The sequence below is a fragment of the Phoca vitulina genome, unplaced genomic scaffold (genome assembly GCF_004348235.1).
Source record: "Phoca vitulina isolate PV1807 unplaced genomic scaffold, GSC_HSeal_1.0 scaffold1, whole genome shotgun sequence".
Taxonomy (NCBI): domain Eukaryota; kingdom Metazoa; phylum Chordata; class Mammalia; order Carnivora; family Phocidae; genus Phoca; species Phoca vitulina.
This window is the reverse complement of record NW_022589704.1, coordinates 73291765-73316597: the sequence shown is the minus strand read 5'-3', so window position 1 is coordinate 73316597 and position 24833 is coordinate 73291765. Positions and strand designations below refer to the sequence as shown.

Genomic DNA, 24833 nt, shown 5'->3' with positions numbered 1-24833 from the left:
ACAATTCAGAAGCAATGATACTGAGTTAAAGTCAGTCAGTTACAAAACTCACATCCAGGGGACCACCAGGCTGCTGTCTACATGGGGCGGGCACATGCATTGTTTAGGTAAATAGAACTAGGTTTCTATTCTCTGTCCCTCATTGTCAGGGGAACCCATTAGCCTGGAGATAGCATGCTATCTCTGCACTGCTAGGGTTTCCATTGTTGTGTGATAGGCGCCCATGAGAACGTGTACAAAAGCGTTAGGAATGACGACAGTGGGCTATGACAAATGAGTGCCTTCCAAGTTGGCTTAGTTGAGGTCAACCTTGGACATAAGGGCTTGCTTAGGGTCGACCGACTGATGAATGGAGGCCACTAGCCATCATATATACCAATTGTTTTACATAACTTGGGAAAGAGGATCCATTTGATGAAGAGACCTCCAGCAGTAGAGAAACATATGTGTGTGAAATATTTTTCTGGTGAGAATCTTAATAAAAAAGACAAGTCTTAAGTTTGTCAGAAGGAGTGAGGTCAGAGGAAAAATAAAATTTTCAGAAATACCAACTTTTATTTTAGTATATAATTTATAGTATTCCAGAATGAATTTTCTATAGAATCACAGTTAACCAACTGCACTGAAATTCTTTGATTTAGTGTAGTTATGCTAATAGATTCTATTCATCCTATATGGACTCAAATATTTTAACTGTACCATAATTTACATTGAGATACTCTATGGTCTTTATTATCCCAGGTTAAAACTGACTTCATATTAAATGTTTTCCTGAGTCATGAGATGCTTGTAGAGTATACGGTATGTTGTCCAGACAGGTTGGACCTCCCCCATTCAGGAAAATAGGGTAGTGGCTTCCCTTTAAGATGTGGGTATACCAGCTGCTATGGTGAATGAAAGTCTTAGGCAGGTCGAATTGATATTGAACAAGATCAACTCTAAGTTAGAAATCTTTTTTTTTTTTTGGTGATCACACGGTGTTATCTTTTCTTGTTTAGCTAAATAAAAGCTGGCAAGAGTTCTTTTGGTGGAATTTTCATTTTTATGCTCTTTTTTGTGTGTTGTTTTCGAAAAAGTTAAAGGATATTGAAGCATTCAAAAATTTTTAAAAATATAATGAGTCCAATAGTGGAAATACACACGCACAGACTCACACATATAGACTTAATGTGTGTGCGTGTGTGTAAATATATATATATATATTTCAAGGTAAGAAGGAAGTCAAGAGCTAACACAATACAAGACTTTATTTAGAAATATATAGCAAGGGGCACCTGGGTGTCTCAGTCAGTTAAAGCATCTGACCCTTGATTTCCCTTCAGGTCATGATTTCCGGTTGCACTCTTCGCTGGGCGTGGAACCTGCTTGGGATTCTCTCTCTCCCTCTCTGTTTGCCCCTCCCTTCCTCCCCCCCCCTTTTTAAAGATTTTATTTATTTATTTGAGAGAGAGAGAGCGAGTACACGCAAGCGAGCAGGAGAGGGAGGTAGGGGGGTCGGTCAGGGAGGAGAGGCAGAAGGAGAAGGAGAAGCAGACTCCCCACTGAGCAGGGAACCCACATGGGGCTCGATCCCAGGACCCTGGAATCATGACCTGAGCCAAAGGCAGATGCTTAACGACTGAGCCACCCAGGCACCCCTCCCCCTTCTCTCTAAAACAAGCAAAAAGAGTGCTTATATAGAGAGTTTCCCCTTGAAATTGTGGTACCATGCAACCCTGGCTAAAAGAAAACTTTTTTTTTTTTTTTTAAGTTCCGTTAATGAAAGGAATTATAGCAGTCCCTAAGAATATCTTCTGTCACTTTGTGAAAGGATCAAGGCATGGTTTCCTTTGACTTTTAGTCTGTCAGGTGTGGCCGCTTAAGGACAGGAATGCACAAGTTGGCTCTGGTGAGAGCTTCATTGGGAGGGGAAAGTTGTGCCACCATCTGAATTAAGCCCGCTCCAGGGAACCTGAAGTACACGTGAGGCTCACTGTCTCCGCTGGTGACAGGCTTCCACCGGTCTCCTTGTGGAGGCGATTAGCAGTTGAACACATTTGTGAGTACAGCATGCAGTTTTGTGAGTCACACAATACCATTTCTTTTCCTGGCACCCTTGACTTTATACTGTGTAAATATCTTCAGTTGTCTCAACCTGCTTTCCTTTCTTTAATTCCTGTTGGAAGGTGACTTTTATGTGGTCAATTCCCTTGTCTCCGTTTTTTCGTGTGTTGCTTTTGGCCCATGATAACTTCCTTATTTTATGTTTTGTTTTCTAGCTTAACATCGTTTCAGAATCTTGCACGGTCCCTTTTTACCATGGGGATTGTTATCTGATAAAAATCCCAATTCACTTCTTTCTGTTCCCTTTTTGTTCTTCTTTGTAGGCTAAGAAATGGCATTTCAAAAGGCAGTAAAAGGGACTATTCTTGTTGGAGGTGGCGCCCTTGCAAGTGTCCTCGGCCTCTCTCAATTTGCTCATTACAGAAGGAAGCAAGTAAGTAATTATGCATGTATTGATTATACTCTGAAACTTATATCTGTTAAAGAACTGCACATGGGGCGTGTGTTTGTTAACGGTTTGTTTAGAAAGTACTGTCTCGACTTGATCTGACAGACACTAATTTGGAATACTACCTTAAATGATCCTTGACAACTGTGTGTATCATTTTTTTAAAAGTAAACTTCTTTATCAGAGAGCGTTATATTATTTAGCTTCTATTTTGGCTCTCTGGTTTTAAAAGAGTGCCTCATTTCCAAAGGCCACGGTTTTGTTCATTTAGACTTTCCTTGTCCAATTCATCCAAATGTCTGGATACCTTCTGTGTTCCTACCAAAAGTTTGTCTTATTAGAAGGCAGGCAGGTGGGCATCTGAGACAGGAAATGGAAAAGGGCCTATACAAAAGGCCCAACGTTGAATCTTGGCTTTATTTCTTAAAGGTTTACTTACTTATGTAGCATTACTTTATACTGGGTCACAAATTTAATGGGAGAAGGCCATGAAATGAGATTGCTCTGAAGTTTCCAAATAATTTAAAGTGCTCAGTTTATTTTCGTTTTTTTTTTTTTTTCCCCTTTGTACTACATCTACGCCAAATAGATGCCAGGAAATGATTTTGGGGACTGGTTTTGTTCTTTTTTCGGCTTGAAATGCTGGCAGCCGCCTCAGTAGTTAGGATTACTAGTCTCCTGTTCTCCCTTCCCCACGTCTCTAGGGCATCTTACGATACCAGCTTGGTGGTGTAGTCCTAACTCCAAGATGGAGATAAAGGAATTTGGGAAGCTGTTTGCAGCTGGACTATCTATTAACTACTCATTTTGTACATTTTTGTGAGAGCCTTTATGCCATGGCTTGTCTTGCACTTGGTTTTTGCTTTGTGCTCTGAGGCAGTAGAACCAGCCATGTTGCTTGGAATCCCAGGTCCTGAGTGAGAATTACTACTTTATTTATTTATTTAAAGATTTTATTTATTTATTTGACACAGAGAGAGAGACAGCAAGAGAGGGAACACAGGCAGGGGGAGCGGGAGAGGGAGAAGCAGGCTCCCCACTGAGCAGGGAGCCCGACGTGGGGCTCTATCCCAGGACCCTGGGATCATGACCTGAGCCGAAGGCAGACGCTTAACGACTGAGCCACCCAGGTGCCCCGAGAAATATTACTTTAAAAACACATATTGGGAAGAATTAATTTGCTGGCTTATAGTTAAAAAAAGGGGGGGGGGGCTCATTTTTAGTGCTTCTTCCTAAAGACAGAGGGGATTGAATAGGTTGTGTTAGTCTTTTTCATTCTTACCTGTGAGCATGTTGCGCTTACGGTTTCCGGAGGTGGATATCTTGCAGGGCTTCATTGACTGACTTGCTCTGAAGCGCAGCCTCACTCATGGGTCATGCTGGATGCACTATTCCTTTAAAAATATTGCCTTGGTTGCTTCAAAGTCAGTGTGAAAAGATGCTGCTCCTGCTGAGGCTATTTCAGAAGTGCAGTTCGGTTTGGGACATGGACCTTCATGGATTAGGTTACTTCTGCCATCTTTCCCAGGGCAGGGCTGTCCGAAATGACACTGACAAATGCTGGTGCCAAAGGTCACAATATCTAATATGAAGAGTTGTTGCTAAATTTGTACATGGTTTATGTCTGTTAACACAGCAAGCATGTTCTACTTCAGAGTTTATAAGTTAACTTTGTACTTAGGTTATACTGTTTCATTTATTTGTTTGATTTTTCTTTAATCTCACAGAATAAACAGTTGATGCTGTAATCAATCACATTAGGGGTGAATTTTAGTCGGTAAAATCAAGGCAAAACAAGGATCTACTGATTTCTGGGTCATTTTGCCCAGACCTGCCACATCCTGACCACCCTAATAGCCAAATGAAATGGATACCAGCAGTTTCAAGTCATTTATAATTTTAATCTGACAAGTTCTTTTGAGAAAAATCACCATGGGCATATTCAATCAATGAGTTTGCATAAGACATTCATCCAAGCGTGTGCATTCTTTTGTGGTGATTCCTGTCCCTTAAAGCCACTGCCTTGAGCATTTTTTGGGTAGCAGGTTGGGATGTAGCCATAGGGATTAGCAAAAAAGAGAGAAGGGAGGTGAGGGGAGAGAGGAGATGACTCATTTGAGCCATTGACATAAAATGACCAGAAGCCTCAGCTGTCCTCTCTCAGAAAATATCTGCCAATCAGAGCCATTCTGGGGAACTTCTCAATGGTCAAGAAAAATCTGCCCCTTGATACCCATTATTTGGCTACGTTTTGTAGAAGCTGTGTCCTTAAATGTGACTAGGCATGCTCCATTTTTTTGCAGAGCAATACTTAACGTATTGGCTTGTGTTTTTATTTTTTTTCCAGTTTTCTAAGATGATTCTAACCGATAAACTGTCCTCCTTTGAGAATAAGTTGGTGTCGAAAGTCCAAGATACTGACGTATTAGAAAGCCATCTGTCGAGTTCAAGTTCAGGCACATTTTGCTGGCATTCCTGCCCTTGCAGCTCTGTCTCCCCTGGCTCCTAGCTTGTGCTCATTTGATATTCTGAGCACAAAGCTTCCTTCCTAAAGTACAGGCAGGGATTGTATTCTAAATACGAACGGCTTGATTCTAAAAGTTGGTCAACTGTTGAAGCTCGTCTGACAGAAAAGATAGTGCTACGTGTAAGTGTTTAGGTGCCAGGTCAACTCACACAAAACCTTTTAAATCAATTCTACAGTTTTAAAACAGCTTGTATTTGCAAGGGGGATAATGAAGGAATGCTATTATATATCCATTTTTTTTGATTAAACAGAAAACACTATGAAATCAAAAAAGATACTGTTCACTTACAGTTTACCCAGTTGCTTGAATAAAAGCTATTGTAGGTGAGGAGATAGAGACAGTTGTGGAGACCCTAGCATTTCTGGAGACAGGTTGGGGGTTAGAGGTAATAGCATGATTGTTTGGTCTCACGTCATAGTGTGGCTTTCCCTCATACAAGTATATTATTAAAATTTATATTTTGTTTTTCAGTGATCAGTAGTGTCCATTGTTGACCCAAGGAAAGCATAGAGATTTTTTTTCTTTTAAGATAAATTGATCAGAGTTAGAAGGGATGGCCTAAGGAGATATTATTATTATTATTATTATTATTATTATTATTATTTTCTTTTGGAGCTGGAGCAACCTAAATTTTCCTATTACAATGAGGAAGCTGATGAAGAGATGAATATTGGCTGACTTTTTTTTGACTGTGTCCACCTGGAGGACAGGAGGTTTGTGACCACAAATAACATCCATTTTCCAGGCTCCCTTCAGTGATGCCTGTAGGGTTTTTTTGAGTGGTCTTGGAGAGGCTTCCTATTCATTTCATGTTCCTCCTTTTATTTCCTCACCCACAAGTAGGTGATTTAAGTGTCCACAAAGTCTTCTTGATTTTCCTCTCCCCGGACCAGCTATATGCCAAGGGCCAGGAGGCTGAGTAGAAGCTAGAATCACAGTGGGTGATCACCAGGAATCACCACAAAAGAATGCACACGCTTGGATGAATGTCTTATGCAAACTCATTGATTGAATATGCCCATGGTGATTTTTCTCAAAAGAACTTGTCTTAAATCCCACCAGGAATGTGGCAAACAAACACCTCTGGAGTGGTGTGCAGATTTTTGAGAGCAAGTTATTGATCATTCACTATTTAGTATAGGTCAGTGTAATAATAATTTTAATTGGAAGGGACTTGGAGGATATCTGGTCTTCCTCGCCGGACAGGATACTCTTCTAGTGATTCCCTCATTTCTAGTGAAAGAGAAGTGTCACTTCATGGGAGAGTCTCCTTTTCTAATTTCAAGTTGATGAGAGAACAGAGTGGATGGAGAGGGGAGTTTAAATTAGGAGAGAGAGTCTTGGGTACTTTCAGAGCCAGTAAACCTTAGTGAGGAGCAGAATTGGAGAGTGTTAAAGCCAGGGCTGCATGTGAGTTCCTCAGGTAGGTGGGAAGAATGTGGGTGGCTGGGGAGAATGGGGACAAAAACAGGGTGGGCATGCAAAGATTTGACTGAGGGTTGCCCCAGGCTTTTGTCTTTCATCATAGACCAAAGGCATTTTTTGAAACTTTTTTTTTTTTTAAACTCAACGTTTATCTCATACCTTCTAGGTCTAACTGGAAACACTGGTGTGATAGTGTGGGCTTCTTTTTAACCCCAGGGTTGTGGTTGATGTAACAAAGATCTATTTAGGTCTGAGGGTGGGCCCTCTCATGTAACACATGCTCGGTTTGTTCCTTCCATTACCCACTCTGAACGTGTAGTGGGCTTTGTGAGCCAACTCTGAGGTGAGGCCTGAAAACCACTGAGAGCTTTCTCAAAGCCCGGATGTGAAAATTTTCTTTTTTTTTATGTACCTTACGAAGGCAGGGAATGAGCTTCAGGGTATGGAAAGCAAGGTCTCTTTTCAGTTTGAGGAGTGATTGTATTGGAATCAGGGAATTCAGAGATTCAGTAAGAATCTGTGATCACAGTACTTGACACAAACAGGTCTTTAGTGTCTAGGACTCTCCCTTCCCCTGATATAGGATGTGAACATTTGAAAGAGACCTAGTCTTGTTAGGCATAATAAGAATGCCGTAGCACCAGATTTCTTTACATAGCGGAGCTTTTGGTTGGCATAACGTGGCTTATATTAACTGCCGGACAGAGAAACTGGTAGAGGATAGAGAAACATGAAGTTCAGATGGATATCTATTGAAATAAAAATCATAAGCAAATGCTGGTGAAGAATGTGGAGCTACGGGCACCCTCACGGATTGCTGGTGAGAACACAAAATGGTCCAGCTACTCTGGGACACAGTGGGGCAGTTTCTTACAAAACTAAACATATTCTTACCATATGATCCAGCAATCACTCTCATTGGTGCTTCCCCAAAAGACTTGAAAACTATGTTCACGCAAAAATCTGCACAGGCATATTTATAACAGCTTTATGCATAATTGCTAAAACTTGGAAGCAACCAAGATGTCTTTCAGTAGGTGAACGGATAAATAAACTGTGGTGCATCCAGACAATGGACTATTGTTCAGTGCTAAAAAGAAATGAGCTATTATGCCATGAAGGGACATGGAAAGAAAAAATGATAGTGGAGGAGCTCCACTATGGGTTCTCCAAAACTACTGGAGACAGAATAAGGATCAGTGGTTACCTGGGGTGTGTGGGGGGTGAATAGGCAGAACATAGAGGATTTTAGGGCAATGAAACTACTCTGTATGATATTATAATAATGTATCTGCGTTATTATGCATTTGTCCAACCCCATAAAATGTACAACAGCAAGAGTGAACTCTCAAGTAAACTATTGACATTATAATGTGTCAGTGTAGGTTCATTCTTGGTAAAAAATATGCCATTCTGGTGAATGATGTTGACAAAGGACATGTATGTGTGAGGGCAGGAGGGATATGGAAAACTCCTGGATCTTTCTCTCAATTTTGTTATAAACCTAAAACTGCTGGGGAAAAAAAAGCCTTTAAAATGTACAAATACACAGATAGAACTTGCGTAGCATTTAGGACATGATGCCAATTAAGAAGTTTTAAATTCTAAAAATTCCACGCCCACATGACTTTTAAGTAGTATCTTTGATTGGATGTAACTATTTAATTTTTGAACATGCTTAATATCTTTAGGAATTTAACCTCAGTTACAAATATTCTTCTGGTTCCTAAGCTAAAGGGTATCTGTGAGGTTGAAATCATGTAAGTCTTCCTGAGCACTGATGTAGCTGAAATTATTACACGACACGTCTGCTTTATGTTTACCAGATTGCTTTTAACTTGGTGAGTCAATTCCAGCCATCAGACTTGTTTGTTCTAAGTAAATAATCTTCCATCTCCAGAAGCATTTTTCATAGGTTCATAAACAGCCTTTTTCTTAAAAAAAAATATTATGAAGTTCTGGAATAGCAACTGTTCTTAAACAGTGTTTGTTTTTGTTGATGCTGATGTTTAGGTGGGGTACTATCATGTTAGATACTGTATGAAGAGTGCATATTCAGGAGGAGAGAAGCGACTAGTGGTTAAGTAACAGGCTTCTTGGTCCCACCTGCCTGCTTGAAGAGCTATTGATGTCAACATTATGTCAGATATAAAGGTAGAAATGTCTCTGCACTATGGTTTAGTGGGGCTTGTGTTTGGTGATCTGTCCTGTTGGAGCTTTATATGTATGGATTTAATTTTCTGTAAATGATGGGTCCTTATCCACCAGGGGGAGATTCTGAACTGTGTATGGACTGTATGCAGGGTAGGGGAGTTGTGAATCTTGGGTTGTAATGCTAAACATATCCCATAGTTGTGTATTAATTTGAGCATGCTAACTGGTGTAATAAACAACCCCCAGAGCTCACTGGGTTATCACCATAAAGGTTTATTTCTTGCTCACAATACAGTTCAGTGAGGATAGGTGGGGGACCTGTTTCTTGCAATCATTCAGGGATCTCTGTCTCTTTATTCCAGTGGCTCTGCCATATTATAGGGCTTTTTGACCCACCGGATCATTTCCAGCCAACTCGCAGGGAGGGTGGGGAATGCAACCCAGCATTGTTCTCTGGAGGAAGAGAAAAAGTTTTAAGCATCCAGCCCATTACATCTGCGTCCTGACTTTAGTTTCTAATCCAGTTGACAAAGGAGCTGCATTTCTTTTGGTGAGAGTTTTATTGTTAGAGTTTATGCCAAAAACTATACCATTCACTTGCCTGTCTTATGTAGAACCCTGCACATACATTCCTGGAAGAACTGTTTTTCTCCTAGAAACACAACTAAATATGTTGGGGCTGTGTCTGATATCTAAAGCTTGATGAGGATTCTGAATACACTATATTTTCCATAAGGCCAGTTTGAACTATTCTTAACTACTCTATATGGTTAACTGTTTCTTCAGAGGCATGCTTCATCAAAGCACTAAAATTATGCCGACAGAGCTGGAAATGTTCTTTGAAGAGCATCCTATCATCTTCCTTATAATTTTGGTTTTTATTTAACACTTAGCTCCCAAAGTGGGGCCATGGCAATATCTTTGAGTTATAACTCACATCAGGCCTTCGAGGAGTTTGTGATGCTATTTTATTGCTGGCATACAAAATCAGCGAGGTTAACTGTACTGCTAGAGGTCACACAGTGAGTCAACGACTGAGCTATGATTAGCGTTGACAGCTGGTGAGCTTCTAGGCTGTTGCTAACTGAGCAACATTGACATTCATTCTCATTTGACTTTGCATTTCATTTTCAACTATTTATTCATTTTGAGGCCTCTTTAAGAAACTTTTTAGGGATATTGTGGGACTGAGCAAACTTTCTATAAATGCTTTGGGGAGAGTCCTTTAGCTCCCTTCCCTTCTCCTCATTTTTCAGCTTAATAGTTAAATTATGTTTATGTTCGGAAGGCTTCCTGTAGGTAGAGTTTTGGTAAATTAAGAAGAAAATAGATGTGTTAAGTTAGGCAATGTTAATTTTACTTACTTCCTTTATTTTGTAATTTGTGGTTTTTCAACAAAGAACTTCTGAGATCTAATTATATGCTTGTGAGTACAAATAGAAACGTTATAAAAAAAAGTATGTATTTGAAGAAATAATTCTCAGAGAAATGGAAAGTGTGCATCATAAATTTGACCCAGAACTATTTTGAACATCAAGTTAAAATGTAGCCGAGGGCCATCCAGATTGTCAAGCTGGGAAATGATCATTTGGCTCATGGGGTCAGCATTTTATTTACCTGCAAGGGATGGGAAAAGGGTGAACCCCCTGTATCCACTTCCAGATGTATGTGTTGGGGAAGTTTTTAAGGAAGAGTGGTATTTCATGGAACTTGACTGCCCAGGGTGGCTGGTCACAGGCTGGCCACCGTCCCGAACACTTCTGAGTTCACTGATGGTCATCAACAGCTCACTGCACTGCTGGTGTCAGAGAGGCTGATGGATTGAGGGGCCCAGGTAACCTACAGGTAGAGGCAAAGAGAGCCTAGCACAGCTGAGGTCATGGGATGTGGAGTCAAACCTGGGATCAAATTGTGATTCTCTCAGTTACTTGCATAAGGAATAACTGAACTCGCTTTCCTCAGTGGTCAAAGAATGCCTCCATTCTGTGGTAATGATGAGACCGATAGGAGCTAGTTCATTACAGTGTGGGGACCAGTAGCAGCCCAGCAGGCCCCAGTGCCGTTTCTTCCCTCTCTGGCCTCCCTGAGCTCAGGCTTCCTCTCCAGATCCTCTAGTTCTCGGCAGGCTATTGCAATTGAAGAGCAATATCAAGTTGAGACACCTCCAAATATATCGTTTCTGAAATACTCATTTGAAAACCAATAAGACATATCCCCCAAACCTCAGATCATGTAGTCAATTATGATGTGGGCTTATCTGAAGTAGATTCAGACAGAGCCAAAGGGTTTTCCCTCCTTTTGAGCTATAAAAAAGGTTTACAATTTAATAGTTTGGATATATCATGATTGCTAGTAAGAGAGCTGCTCTGTGATTTCTCAAATGAATCGCAGCCACATAAAGGCTGGATAGCACCTTCAAGGTGAACTGGGGCACTGATCTCAGTCACCCCAGAAGGAAGGACTTGTTTTCTCTTCTCTGGTCCCCAATGGAGATGATAGTCTACCCATTAGCAACTGTTCCTACAGAGTCATCGTAAGTCCCTCACCGAGGATGTTCACAGTGAGAAATGTTGCTTACTGTCATGTAAGTACAAGATAAAACATCATTGTTTAGAATCACGAAGTGATTCAGGAGGTGAAGGCCATTAAAACACGTTAAGATTCACTGTAAAGAGATGCAGGTTGCGTCTTCTTTCTAGGAAAATACAAATATTGTTGGTCTTTTTCAGTGACAACAAAACGCAAAGCAATTTCCCTTAAATCTAACAGTTCCATTAGCAATATGTGATTGAATCACATAATATGGGAGAGAGTGAGAGTGATAGTTGCAGTACAAAGTGATTTGCATGAAACTCTACTTTATACTCCAATTATTAATGTACATGATTACAGGACAACCTGGTTATTAATTGCCTGTGGTCTTTAAATATGCACTTCTTTCAGAAATAGACACTAATTATTAGATCTTGTTTTCGGTCTCACCTGAAGTTGCAAATGTCTAGGCTTTTTTTTTTTTTTTTTAATTTGCAAGTCTAATGGTGCACAGACATAGTAAAACTGCTCTGATTCTGAACGCTGTTCTGTTCTCTGGGATATAAACTCTCAAAGATTATGAACTTGGCTTTCAGTTTCCTGTAGGTGTTCACAGGTACCAGTCTCTTGACAAAAACTACGTGTTTACTATCAGAATTCTGGAGGAATTTTATCATTTTAAAAAGTCGATGAACATTTGCTTACAAGTTTGAAAAAATGCCTACTTCCCCAAAGACCATCATAATTTAATATCAGAAATAACAACATCAAAGTAATATTAAATAGTCTCCTAATTCCACCAGGATAAGAATTTTTTGTTTGGGAGCCGTGGTTGGAATTCTTGGGCTCTCCTTTCTTGTGGCTTTAATGGCTGAATCATAGTATTGGGCTTGTCCTGTCTCTAGGCCAGAGTCAGCAAACTTCTCTGCCTGCAGGGGCTACACTGGGTGAGATAAAAGCCTGAAACCAGTGAGTGGGAGCCCTGGACTAAAAAGACCGCACAATCCCTGCCCGAGGGCAGCAGCAGCTGTGTACTTGCCACAGATTCATCTCAGAAATCATCGTTCTACGAAATATAGCAACTTTTAAGTATTGGAATATGTAACTCATGTTTTTAAGAAAGTAGTGTGCTGCGCAAAGAAATACATTAGGATGACTTCTGGTTTTAGCACATGCTGTTCCTACTTCCTTTCCTGTCTTGTTAGCTATCTAATGCCTCTTAGTCTTTCTTGACTTGATGTAGCTATAATTTCCAGGAAATCTGGATGAGCCGTGCCTCCTGTGGCTCTTGTAGCCTCTTCTCTATCTTAAATCTTCCTGTTAAGCAATATTATGATTGACCGATTATCTTTTTGTTTTGTCCTCCAATCTACAGACTTCCCGAGGACCTCTAATACATATCGATTGGATGAGTAAGTGATTGTGGGTCAGGTGTCTTGTCAGGACACATGAGTTTTGGTCTCTCAGATGATTTAGGGCATGTTGCCATTCCAAGATTTCTCCCAGAATCTCTGGGTCAGTCTTTTAATGGGGCTTATCTCCCAGATTCCTGCGTAATCAAACTGCCTGCAAAAGAGCTGGTCTGAGAAGATTTGGAGCACAAATAGCTCCGTTCTTAAAGCACATTGCTACTTACCACCACTGTTTTATTCTGGCTGCTTTTCTCTTCTTTATTTGCCATCAGCCAACATATTCTAGGGAAGGTAGAGTGCAGATGTGTTTTTGAGACTCAAAGCCATATGAAGCCATATGAGTCTCTCTCTTGTCATAATTATAAGTAGGGCCTTAGGCTGTGTTTACTGCCTCTAAAATAAACTTGGTGCTTAGCTTCTCAGTTGCAACACTTCCCCAGCTTTTATGGGAAAAAATATAAACAAAAATAAAATGTTGTTTTAAATGTAGTGTCAGAAATTAAATAAATTACCCTCAATAGTGCTGTATCTTTTAAAAAATTTTTTTTGGAAGAACTTTTCAGGAAAGCATCCTCCACAACAAAACCGTACTAAAAAACCAAAAACTTTCTGCGTTTGGTAACTGGTGATCTCTCATCCTATTCTAACCGATAAGTCGTCTCCTTATTTTTTCCTCACATTATATATCGTCCGTGTGGTGTAGCAATATAAAACTTAGTCTGTGGGCAGGCTGTGCATGTGCAGGTCTCAGCTCTTCTGTGTACAAGCTGCATTAATCACGAGCCATTACTTAGCTTTCGTTTGTCTCAGTGACTTCTGTAAAATGGAGAACAATAGTACTCAATTCATGGGGTTATTGTGAGGATTAAATGAGTAGAAAAAAGTAAAATGTTTATAGTAGTACCTGACACATAAATACTATATACATATTTGCTTTTTTTAAAATTGAAGAATAATTGACATATAGCATTGTATTAGTTTCAGGTATACAACGTAGTGATTCAGTATTTATATACATTACCAGATGGTCACCCCAGTAAGTCTAATTACCATCCATCACCATACAAAGTTGTTACAATATTATTGACTATATTCCCTGTGCTGTACCTTGCATCCCTGTGTCTTATTTATTTCATAACTGGAAGATCAAACCTCCTAACCCCTTCATCCCTTTTTGCCCATCTCTCCCAAACCCGTACCCTCTGGCAACCATCAGTTCGTTTTCTGTATCTTGGAGTCTTTTTCTGTTTCGTTTGTTCGTTTGTTTTGTTTTTTTAATTCATATAGTATTTGTCTTTGACTTATTTCACTTAGCATGGTATCCTCAGGGTCCATCTATTTTGTCACAAATGGTAAGATTTCTTCTTTCTCTATGGCTGAGTAAATATATATATAGACAATATATAGCTACATTATATATATATATATATAATGGAATAGCTCACACACACACAAACATGTACACACCCCACATCTTTGTTATCCATTCAACTAATGTTTTCATTTTCTTCAGATGAATACCCAGAAGTGGAAATGCTGGATCATATGATATCTCTATTTTTTAATTATTTGAAGAACCTCCTTACTGTTTTCCAATTTATATTCCCACCAGCAGTGTATGAGGGTTCCCTTTTATCCACATCCTTGCCAACACTTGTTATTTCTTGTATTTAAAAAAAAATTATGTATTTATGTATTTATTTATTCTTTTATTTATTTATTTTGGAGGGGGGGCAGCTCAAAGGGAGAGGGAGAGAGAGAATTTTAAGCAGGCTCCACACCCAGTGTGGAACCTGACTCAGGGCTCGATCTCACAACCCTGAGATCATGACCTGAGCCAAAATCAGGAGTCAGATACTTAACTGACAGAGCCACCCAGGTGCACCAACACCTTTATTTGTTTTTTTAAAGAGAGCTCCATGCCGGTGATGCCCAGTGTGAGGCTTGAACTCACAACCCTGAGATCAAGACCTGATCTGAAATCAATAGTCAGACGCTTAACCAATTGAGCTACACAGGTGCCCCCTATTTTTTGATACTAGCCATTCTGACAAGTATCACATGATATCTCATTGTGGTTTTGATTTGCATTCCCCAGACGGTTAGTAATGTTGCACATCTTTTCATGTGCCTGTTGGCTCTCGACACACGTCTGCTTACTTTTTTTAAAGTCGAGTTTATTGAGGTATAATTGACATTATGCAGTATAATTCATCCTGTATAATATGGTTCTATTAGTTTCGGCAAGCACATACAGTCATATAACCACCACCACAGTGAAGATAGAGAACATTTCTATCCTCCTCAAAATTTCTCTCATGCTCTTTGTAGTCAGTGTTTCCCTCCCCCTGTCCTCAGACCCTGACAGTCACTGATCTGTTTTCTGATCCTATATTTCTGCTTTTACAGAAGATCATGTAAGTGGAATCATGTCATATAGAGACTTCTGAGTCTGTCTTTCATTCAGCCCAGGGATTGGCAAACTTTTCTGTAAAGGCCCAGGTAGTCAATGTTTTAGGTTGCAGGCCATACCATCTCTGGGGCAACCTCTCCACTTTGCTGTTAGTCATGGACTATCCACGAATGATTGGGTGTGGCTATGTGCCAATAAAATTTGGTTTATTTAAACAGACAGCAGCCAGATTTGGGTGGAAAACCATAATTCGCTGACCCCTAACTTAGCAGAATGCATTTGAGATCCATTAATGTTGTCAGGTCTATCAGTGATTTATTCTTTTTATTGCCAATTATTGTTCCATTGCATAAATACAGCACAGTTTGTTTAGTCATTCACCAGTGATAAATAAAGCCACTGTAAACATTTGCTACAGGTTTTTGTGTGAACACAGCTTTTGATTTCTCTTGAGTAATTACCTAGGAGAGGATTGCTGGGTTGAATGGTATGTGTTTACTTTTATAAGAAACTCAAGTTTTGGGGCACCTGGGTGGCTCAGTCGTTAGGCGTCTGCCTTCGGCTCAGGTCATGATTCCAGGGTCCTGGGATCGAGCCCCCGCATCGGGCTCCCTGCTCTGTGAGAGGCCTGCTTCTCCCTCTCCCACTCCCCCTGCTTGTGTTCCCTGTCTCACTGTCTCTCTCTCTGTCAAATAAATAAATAAAATCTTTCAAAAAAAAAAAAGAAACTCAAGTTTTCCAAAATGGCTATGTCATTTTACATTTCTGCCAGCAATATAAGAGAGTTCCAATTGTGTTGTATTTTCACCTGCACTTGGTATTGTCCACTTTTTTTTTTTTTTTTTGGTTAAGTTCAGTCTACTCTAAAAGACTGTGAAGAATCTTAGAAACTAAGGTAAAGATGCTTACCTGTAACCTAACTTAAACTGGAAGCTCTTGAAGGCTTTTACACTTGGAAATGACATTATTTGGGTTTTAAAATGATGACCCCACCTGCAGTATGGAGACTGACGTGGAGGTAGGCATGGGGAATATGTAAAGACCTGTGACTTGAAAAGTGGCAATGAAGATGAAGTGACTGGGCCTGGGACATTTTTAGGAGGCGGAACTGATAGTACTCAGTGATTGATCAGATATGGGACTTAGGAGAGTGGCCTAAGCAACTAGATGCAAAATGGCGCCTTCCCTGATGAACATTGGTAGGGAAAAAGTTTCAATTTTGAGATATATGTGAAACATCCAAAGGGAGGTACCAAATAGGTAGTGTGATGTCTGGGTTCTGGGATAGGGGAGCAAAATTGGAAGTCAGTGTGGTGTAAAGTTATATGACCATATGGAGGTAGAAGAAATTCTCTAGAGTGTCTCTAGAGAGAGACCCAAGAGGAACCTAAATGCTTAATGTTGAGGAGTAGAGGGACCTCCAGAGGAAACTAGGAGAGAGTGCTTAAGAGAGACTAGAGAGAGAGAGAGCTCAGCTCAGACCATTGTCTCTCAGATGCCAAGGTGAGTGAACAGAAAGTTGTGTGCTGAGGTGACAGCTAAGATGACGGATAAAACGTGCTGACTGGATTTCGCAGCAAAGTGGACACGAGTCAGTTTTGGTGGTGGTGGTGGTGATGGTGTGTATATGAAAATGAAGATTAGAATGAATTGAGGAGTTGGCTGAGTGAGTGGGAGGTGAGGCAGTAGAAAAAGCAAGGGTATACAGGACTTTCCAGAATTTTTAGGATGGTAAAAACATATGTAAGAGGCATTTTTTTTTTTTTTTTTATTCTTAAGGGGAGTGGAGATAGAGTGTACTGGGCGGGGGCGGGGGTGGGGGGGAAGGATGAGACAAGGGACAAAGACGGAGAAACAGTGCATGCAGTCCGTGGTATGAGAAGCCCACAGGGCATGAGGGGTGCCCATCAGACCCAGCATACTTGCTAAGGAAGAAATTCAGTTGAGTTTAATATTCATAGTTATGACCTGTTAGCAGAGTAGAACAGGTGCCTTTTAGTGTTACCAAGTTCTAATGACTTATATCATGATATAGTCCTTAAATTTATTTCTTGAGTATTTCTATAAAACTTACCAAGCAGAAAATGTCAGCATTTTTTTTTTTTTAATGTGTGAAAATGCTCTGGCAGTTTAGTCACTTGTCAGTCTTATGTCCAAGTACTACCCATCTGTCATGGCCCAGTTGAATCCTCAGATGAAAGACCCTCCCTCCCTGACCAGAACAGTCATAGCCTGGTGCTTCTTTGCTTTACTTTGGCATTTGTTCTTTCAACATACTTTTATACATGTATATACTGCATATATATATATATATGTGTATATATATGTATATATATAAAACTCTTCTTCTTCTTTTTCTTCTTCTTCCTTCTTCTCCTCCTCTTCCTCCTCCTCCTTCTTTGATGATAGAAGGCCAAGCCTGTGACAGAAAAATGTCATGTTCCCCTAAAACCTAGCAGTTACATTTATTTAGTTATGGTAAATGTATGTAAATATGTATGTAAATGTGAACATGGGGAAATGGTTATTAGTAGATAAGTGGAGGAGTTGTATAAAGGAGAATAAGATTTTTGTGGCTTGCATCTGGATTATATAGCCTGAAAAATTATGGCACCTGATTATAATCTCTTGTTTTTATGAGACTTAGTAAAGTGTGTTTTAAAAGTTCCCTTTTACGTGCCATTAAATGATTAAATTATTTAATAAGTAATAGCAACAACTCAGTGGTGGTACTTCACAGTTGACCAACTACTCTCCTATCATTCATCCATCAGACTGAGGACGACTCAGAGATGTAGACCTAGAGACATCACAGGGGTTTATCCCATTCTACAAAGGAAGAAACCAACGCCCAGGGAGATAATGTGTCAAAAGTCATACACTGGTAAACAAAAGAGTGCTGAGACCAAAGCCAGGACTCTCTGATCCGGGTTTCTTTCAGTGTCCTCTGTGGCTTCTAGATTTATTTTTATAGAAATCCAATTGGCCTGACAATAATTAAATTCAATTTTAAGGAACAACTTGGTTTCTTTTATTTAAATGAATAAAAAAATCACTTATCAGAACAATATTATGCTTGGAGTTAAAATCACCTTTTCTTGAACAGGCTTTGGCCTTGTGGTTCAGAGCTTCCTAGGTGGCCCCTACAGCAGAATGGGAAAAACACTGCCGGTGTTACACTGATGCTGGGATTTAGAGGAAGGAAAATCGAAGTTACATACCTGTGGATAACTAACTGTTAGAGCAGCCCTAGCCAGCACTGTTCACTATGGTGATTAAACCTACTATTAGCATTTTACTTATCTATTTTTCTGGGCTTTTGATTCTAATTTCTGGCAACTTTTTTTTTTTAAGACCATCATTTTTTTATTAAGGACAATAGCTTACCTTCTAATGAAAGAAAAACTAGAAACAGGGAAGGTCATTATCCTTTGGGGGGGCTATTGCTGGCTTTATTATTAAAGCTTTCAAAAATTGAAATAGTGTATATTAAATATATAAAATCTATAATTTTATATTAAAACATTTAATGGGGAAGCCTTTGACTAAAATCCTTAAAAAAAATTATTTCCGTTGGCCATAGCCGATCATTTAAACAGGACAATAACTTCTGTTAAGCGGATTCTTCTTTGATTATACTGACCTAAACTCATAGACCTCCAAGCTCTAGAATCTATTTTTGCCAGGGGAATTAAGGAGTGAAGAACATACCCTTTTAAGAAATTGCAGAAAGGCATAAAGTGCTTTTTTCCTCCTCCTTTCAACACTTTAAAATGTTATCTGAATGAATTACTGCTGTGGGGTAAAACATTTCCTTCTGTTCTCCTATAAATTGTCTTCGACTAGGTATTTGGGAATTGCTGTACAGTGTGGGAAATAGTTGAACGTGGCTGTTTATGAACCCAAAACAAGCAGTTGAGACACTGAATCTGAAACCAGGTGTTCCCTGACTAAATAGTTGTGGCTTATTAAAACAAAACAAAATATCCCCCCCACCCCCCAACCTCCCGAATTGTAAGGACTTTTCTTTTCTACAGGGCAGTTAGTCCTGTGGCACCATGTGGACTTTGGACTACGGCCTAGCTTTGGTATTGCTCGTCTCCATTACACATCTTTTTAGAACACCGGGAGGTGTCTTGCGTTGGTGTTCCCATGAACAATTAAAAGCAGACTTTGGACTCTTTCTTACACCAGGTGAACCTGGCCTATGTCGAAGCAGCCGAGTGCATCTCAGAACCTGTTAACAGGGAGCCTCCTTCCAGAGAAGCTCAGCTGCTGACTTTGCAGAACATGTCTGAATTCGATATCCTGGTCATTGGAGGAGGGGCAACAGGGTGCGGCTGTGCACTGGATGCCGTCACCAGAGGTGAGTCCCCACGTGGGTGGAGGTTTTCCGGAGGGCGGTTTCGGCTCCGCCCACCCTGGCCCGCAGTCAAGCAGGCGGCGTGCCCTCTAGGCTCGCAAAGTCACTTTCCGCTGCCTCGCCGGGTTTTCCAACCGTGGTGAAGCACCTTCATAGTTTCTCAATTTGGGGCACTCGCACAATTTTAAAATTAAACATAGCTGGTATTTTACGCGTAAAGGAATTTCTTTAAAAAGAAAACTTTAAGTTCCTATGAATTCATGAATTTGCTGTTCTTGCTTATTTCTAATCTCCTAAAGTCAATACCTTTTAATGAAATAAAAATATTTGTATATGGCCTGAAATCACATCGGTGTCAGTGAAGGGTAAAAAAGATTTATTAAAATGAGTTAATCTATTAAAATAATTCTTTTTGTTCCTATATCTCTTAAAAGCGTTTCTCCCAGTGAAATATGGACTTCAGTTTGGGAGACTGGAATTTATGCGAATTTATGATGGAAAAGATTGTTGCTAACCTGTAGTTCTGTCTCAGGCACCCAATTGGTCAGCATTAGGAAAGGCATGATGAGAAGCTCTTTAAAAACGGAAACACGACATGTAAAGAAAGAAATTTTAGTATGGAACACCGATGCTCTTCCACGTGATAGATTTGATAAAATAATTTGATTTTTGCCTGTGGTTATTATTACTGTGGAGTTTGGGGTGAAGGAAATCTGGGTGCATATCCTGGCTCAGTGGCTTTATTAGATGTGTTTATAGTTGTGAACACACCCACATGCACTCACGGGCAAATTAATTTCTGTAAGGTTCCTCGTCTTTCCAATAAGGAAAAAATACCTTCTTTGAATGATTGTTGTGAGGATTAATCGTAAAGACTGCTTAAAACAGTGCTTGTCACACAAAATAGAAGCTCGATAAATTATAGATAGTATTTATAGCTGCCATTTTTATTTTTTTATTTTTATTTTTAATTTTAAGTAGGCTCCACAGCCAACGTGGAGCTTGAACTCATGCCCCTGAGATTAAGAGTCGCATACTCTACCACCGAGCCAGCCAGGCGCCCCTCTAACTGCCATTATTAACATGAAGGCAAAAGACTTTTATTTTTTTAATTATTAGTTTTTAAGATTTTATTTCTTTATTTTAGAGAGAGAGCACTGATGTGCATGAGAGCCTGGTAGGGGGAGGTGGGTGGGGAGGAGAAGGGACGCAGCGTGTGGAGCCCACATGGAGCTCCATCCCATGACCCTGAGATCACGACCCTGAGATTAGGACCTAAGACCATGACCTAAACCGAAAACAAGAGTTGGATGCTTAACCAGCTGAGCCACCCAGGCGCCCCTAAGGCAAAGACTTTAAGAACCAGTGGTCCTGGAGAAATAATCTTTATGGTATCCTTAGATGTATGCAATTGGGCTGGGCACTGCTGAGTGGAATTTTGACTCTGGATTATTTTAGTTACTGTATAAGGTTCAATATTTATTGCAGTGTCATACTCAATGGTAATAATTTATTCCATGGAATAATTCTTCTCAGATTAAGTTACTGCCACATCCACCCTAGACTTACATTTAGTTGCCTTACGTACCTGGTAGAATTTACTCGTAAGAAATGAATAAATTTGGCAAGATTTAGGCACATGCGCCACGAACAGGAAAGTGCCCTAGATTTACTATGATAGCATAGGATCTGCACTGAAGTTTTGATCCATGGAGACTTTGCAGCTTAGGTCCTTCTTGTCACTTCTAAATAATGGTGAATTCAAATATAGGTCTTGGAATTTATTGTGTTGTCAGGCAGGCCCCAATTTTCATAGAATTCCCTGTTTCCATCCATGGTTCATAATTTGTGCCACATTATTCTCGGACATATTAAATAAACCAGCTGGAAAGAATGGTTGCAGTTATCTCAAGATATTAGAACTCACCTCTCTCCCCTGGAGGCCTAAGGAGGAGAGTGGAAAGGGAGGGCATGTTTGTAAGGAAGGAAGGAAGGGAGGTCTTGTTTGGGGCTACCCCTCCCAGGAGTTAGAATTGATCAGGTGGCAATTTTCTGTCTTAGCGGATCATTTCCCCAGTAGGATTCAGAAAAATACATTTTTTTGGTGTTTCCAGTTATGTTCATGTTATGTATTGAAATATAGAGCAATTTTTAAAAATTATAGTTCCACAAATATTCACAGACTGCCTGTTGGATGCATGGCGGTATGCAGGATACTAATGAGAATACAAACTGGATTGACAGCCGACACCTTTAAGGTGCTCACAGTTCTGCTTGTCTGTGTAGACTCAGTTACGTCATGGAGAATATGTGCCTTGCAAAAGGTGTATGGACATTCTGGATCTATAAAGCTGAGAGTCGTTATATCTGCAGAGGATGGTCAGGAGAAAGAGAGCTGCTATTTTGCATAGGTAGAATTTTAATAGGCAAACATTGCTTAGTGAAAGTGTTGCAATATGAGGGAACACACGGGAGGAAAAACATGGAGTCAGTGTGTGAGGAAGAGAGCACGGTTCCCTTTGGAGCATCGAGCTGTGTAGAGGGGGATATGAGAGAAGGCGGGGAGGTGGGGCTGGGCCTGGTATGCCAGAAGAAGGCCTTTGGACTTTTCTGAATAGGCCACTTTGAGACCCTGAAGAGCATTTTTGGTGATGAGGAATGGATAGGCCATGAGGAAGGAGCTGGGCTGCTCATAAGCTTTTAAGAGATCTAGAGACAGACAAAACAGCAAGGAGGTAACTTTCTAGAGGAACAATCTGAATATTTCTGGGGACTCAGAGGAAAAATCCTGTACAGGAAGAGAACCTTAATATGCAAGTAATAGAAGGCAACATGTGGAACAAGGATATCAAAGATGTGTCTTAGGTTTGGCAGGGAGGTAAGAGACATCTCTTGGAGACAGGAACAAAGGGTAAAGATTCTAAGATATAAAAAAGGGAGCTTGTGTCACCACAACTATTTTTATTCACAAAAAACCAAAGAGAGATGTTCTACTTACGGCTAGGAGTAGGGGACTTCCATGTAGAAAAGATTTAGAACTACTGTACAGAGAATGTGATAGGGAATAAGGGGTCACTTTGCTGTGGTTAGAAAATGTAAATTTATTTTCTATGCAGGGTGTGTGTGTGTGTGTGTGTGTGTGTGTGTGTGTGTGTGTGTGTCTTGTATTGCTTAGAGCAGAGGCAGAGAAAATACACAGTAGGATAGAATGCGGAATGGAGAACTGACTGGATATCAGAGAAAAGATTCTATGAAGGCAGAGGGGATTGTTTAAATGGAGACCTACAACTGGTAGGGGCGGTTGAGGGGTGTTGGAGAGCCAGCTTCCTTCAAAGAGTTAGGGTAGGTTGAGGGACTGAGGGTAATGATAATGATGCGACCCCTGTTCAGTGCCTTTTCTTCCTTTCAAAAAGTCTTGCTTTCTAGATTTATATCTTTTTCAAAGCCTAGACAAGATCATACTATAGTCATTACTTTGTAGTGTGTTACTTTCAAGTAACGGTATATTTAATCATGTCTATGCTATTCATTCTTTTTAATGGCTGAAGAATTCATCCCAAGGATGTTCTTGTTAATGATTCTTTAGGTTTCAAGTTTTTTGTTTGTTTATTTGTTTTTCCTATTTAAAACAAGATTGTTTGTGAGTCGAGTACTGATCCAGCTCTGAGAATAAACAGATTAGTAAGATGTGGTTTTTGTCCTCCAGGGGCTTATAGTTTGTTAGTCTTTGCTGAACAAGTGCGTTTTTTCTTTGGGCAGTGAAGGACATTCGGTAGTGATGAGGACATGAACTGGTGCATGAGCTGATGACCACTGTCATGTGAGGGGAGTGATGGAGATGGTGGTGATGATGACGACTTTGAGAAGATAAGAGGTTCCAGAACCTGGATGTTGACCAGATTTTAAATTTTTATAGTTAGTAGTGATTGACTGAATGTCTTATATATGGAGCTTTATATCTATGGAATATCCCTTATAAAAGGGATGGATAAACCTTAGTTTGTATTTCTTTTATTATGCTGGTAGCCCTTGGGGGGGTAGGATTTATAATTAAAATGTATAGAGATGCTGAAGTTAATCTGTATTTATCCTTTTACTACAATTTCTGATCATATCAGTAGCCCTCTGAAGTGTGAAATAATCATGGGCATTTGGTTAATGAATTGTGCATTGTTGCTGTTCATTCATGGAATTTGCTCTTTTATTATATTTGATGCTTCACTTAACAACAAATTTTGCTTTCTCTGCGTTTGATATGTTTTTACCAAATTATTCCTGATTGTATCCATTAATCTTTAGTCACATTTGACAAAAATAAATTACTGTGATCTTTTAAAGTTCCCAGTAATAATTAGATTTTTCAGGACATCAAAGTTTTGGGGGAACCACTAGATGTTAAAGGGCTTGTATAGAAATGTTTGCACAAGGTTTTTGATGAAATACTATGCCCAAATGCAATTTTGGTAATGGATAAACAAAGACTATAGAAGGCAGAGAAAAAGTCATGAAGTCTTCCTAATGAACATTTATTTGCATTCTTACCCTCTGCCTTTTCTTGGGAATCAATTTTCATTTGTTTCATTTGGGAATATGATTTTATAAACATAATATGCACAATTCTCGTCACGTTCTTCTGCAGGTTTCCAGAATCAATAGAAATCGCTTCTCTGTTTAACACTGGGTCCAGTCTCCGGGCAGGAGCCCAGTCTTGAAGCGCGGCTGGAGGCACTCTGCCCCCAGGGAGAGCTGAAATGAGGAGAATCTGATAAATATATTCACCCCCTCAGGGTTCTTCAAGGTGTTTTTTTTTCAGGTTTTTTTGTTCTTTTATGTATCGGGGATCACCTAGGACATTTTTGGTTTAAAAATCTGATTTATAAGTTTAACCTTTATGGCTTTTAATTCAAATTCCAGAGAAGACTGCCTCTTGCAGGAGGGAAACGTTCATTGTAGTTTTCCTGTTCAAAAAAAGGTATACATACTTTTAGTTTATGAATGGTATGTGTCTGGTAGTTCCTCAGTTCTCAGTTTCAGCTCGTCTAACGCGGTATAGCCCAGTGATTAAGGATACAGGTTGTGGAATTAAAATGAAGTGGGATCTAGTCTTGGCTTCATCACATACTAGCTTTATGAGCTTCTACAAGTGTCTTAACCTTGTAGAGAGCCTCAAGGTTCTCAGACATAAATGAAAGAGAACAATGACACTTTTCTGCCTAAGTAAAGGTTTGTGAGAGGGAGGAGGTGTGTGCATTGTAGAAAAAGGACAGGGAGGGAGAGCCTGGGAAGATAGTGCATTCTGGGAATTACAGGTCGGCTCCTTCACTCCCTTCTACTTCCACCCCTCTACCACCATGACGGAAGAGAAAATCCTATTTCAGGACAGGAGACTTGCAACAGATGAAGTTTGCAGTTTTCTGAACACTACTAGTTAGACTCGATTGCAAAGTCCTACTAAAATTTATTGGAAATTTAATGTAATTTTAATTTATATACTGCTTTTCTTTGACAGGAGTTG

The 24833-nt window shown here is 39.9% G+C and overlaps 1 protein-coding gene across 2 annotated transcripts in view; it reads left to right on the top strand.

Annotated features, from left to right (window-relative positions):
- GPD2 (glycerol-3-phosphate dehydrogenase 2) overlaps nt 1-24833 on the top strand; it is a 145436-nt gene that overhangs the window by 37101 nt on the left and 83502 nt on the right. For both annotated transcript variants that reach the window (XM_032410174.1, XM_032410168.1), the window contains exons 2-3: nt 2367-2476; nt 19150-19321. In XM_032410174.1, coding sequence (XP_032266065.1) covers nt 2375-2476; nt 19150-19321 — 274 coding nt within the window. In that variant the 5' untranslated portion in view covers nt 2367-2374. The remainder of the gene's footprint in view (nt 1-2366; nt 2477-19149; nt 19322-24833) is intronic.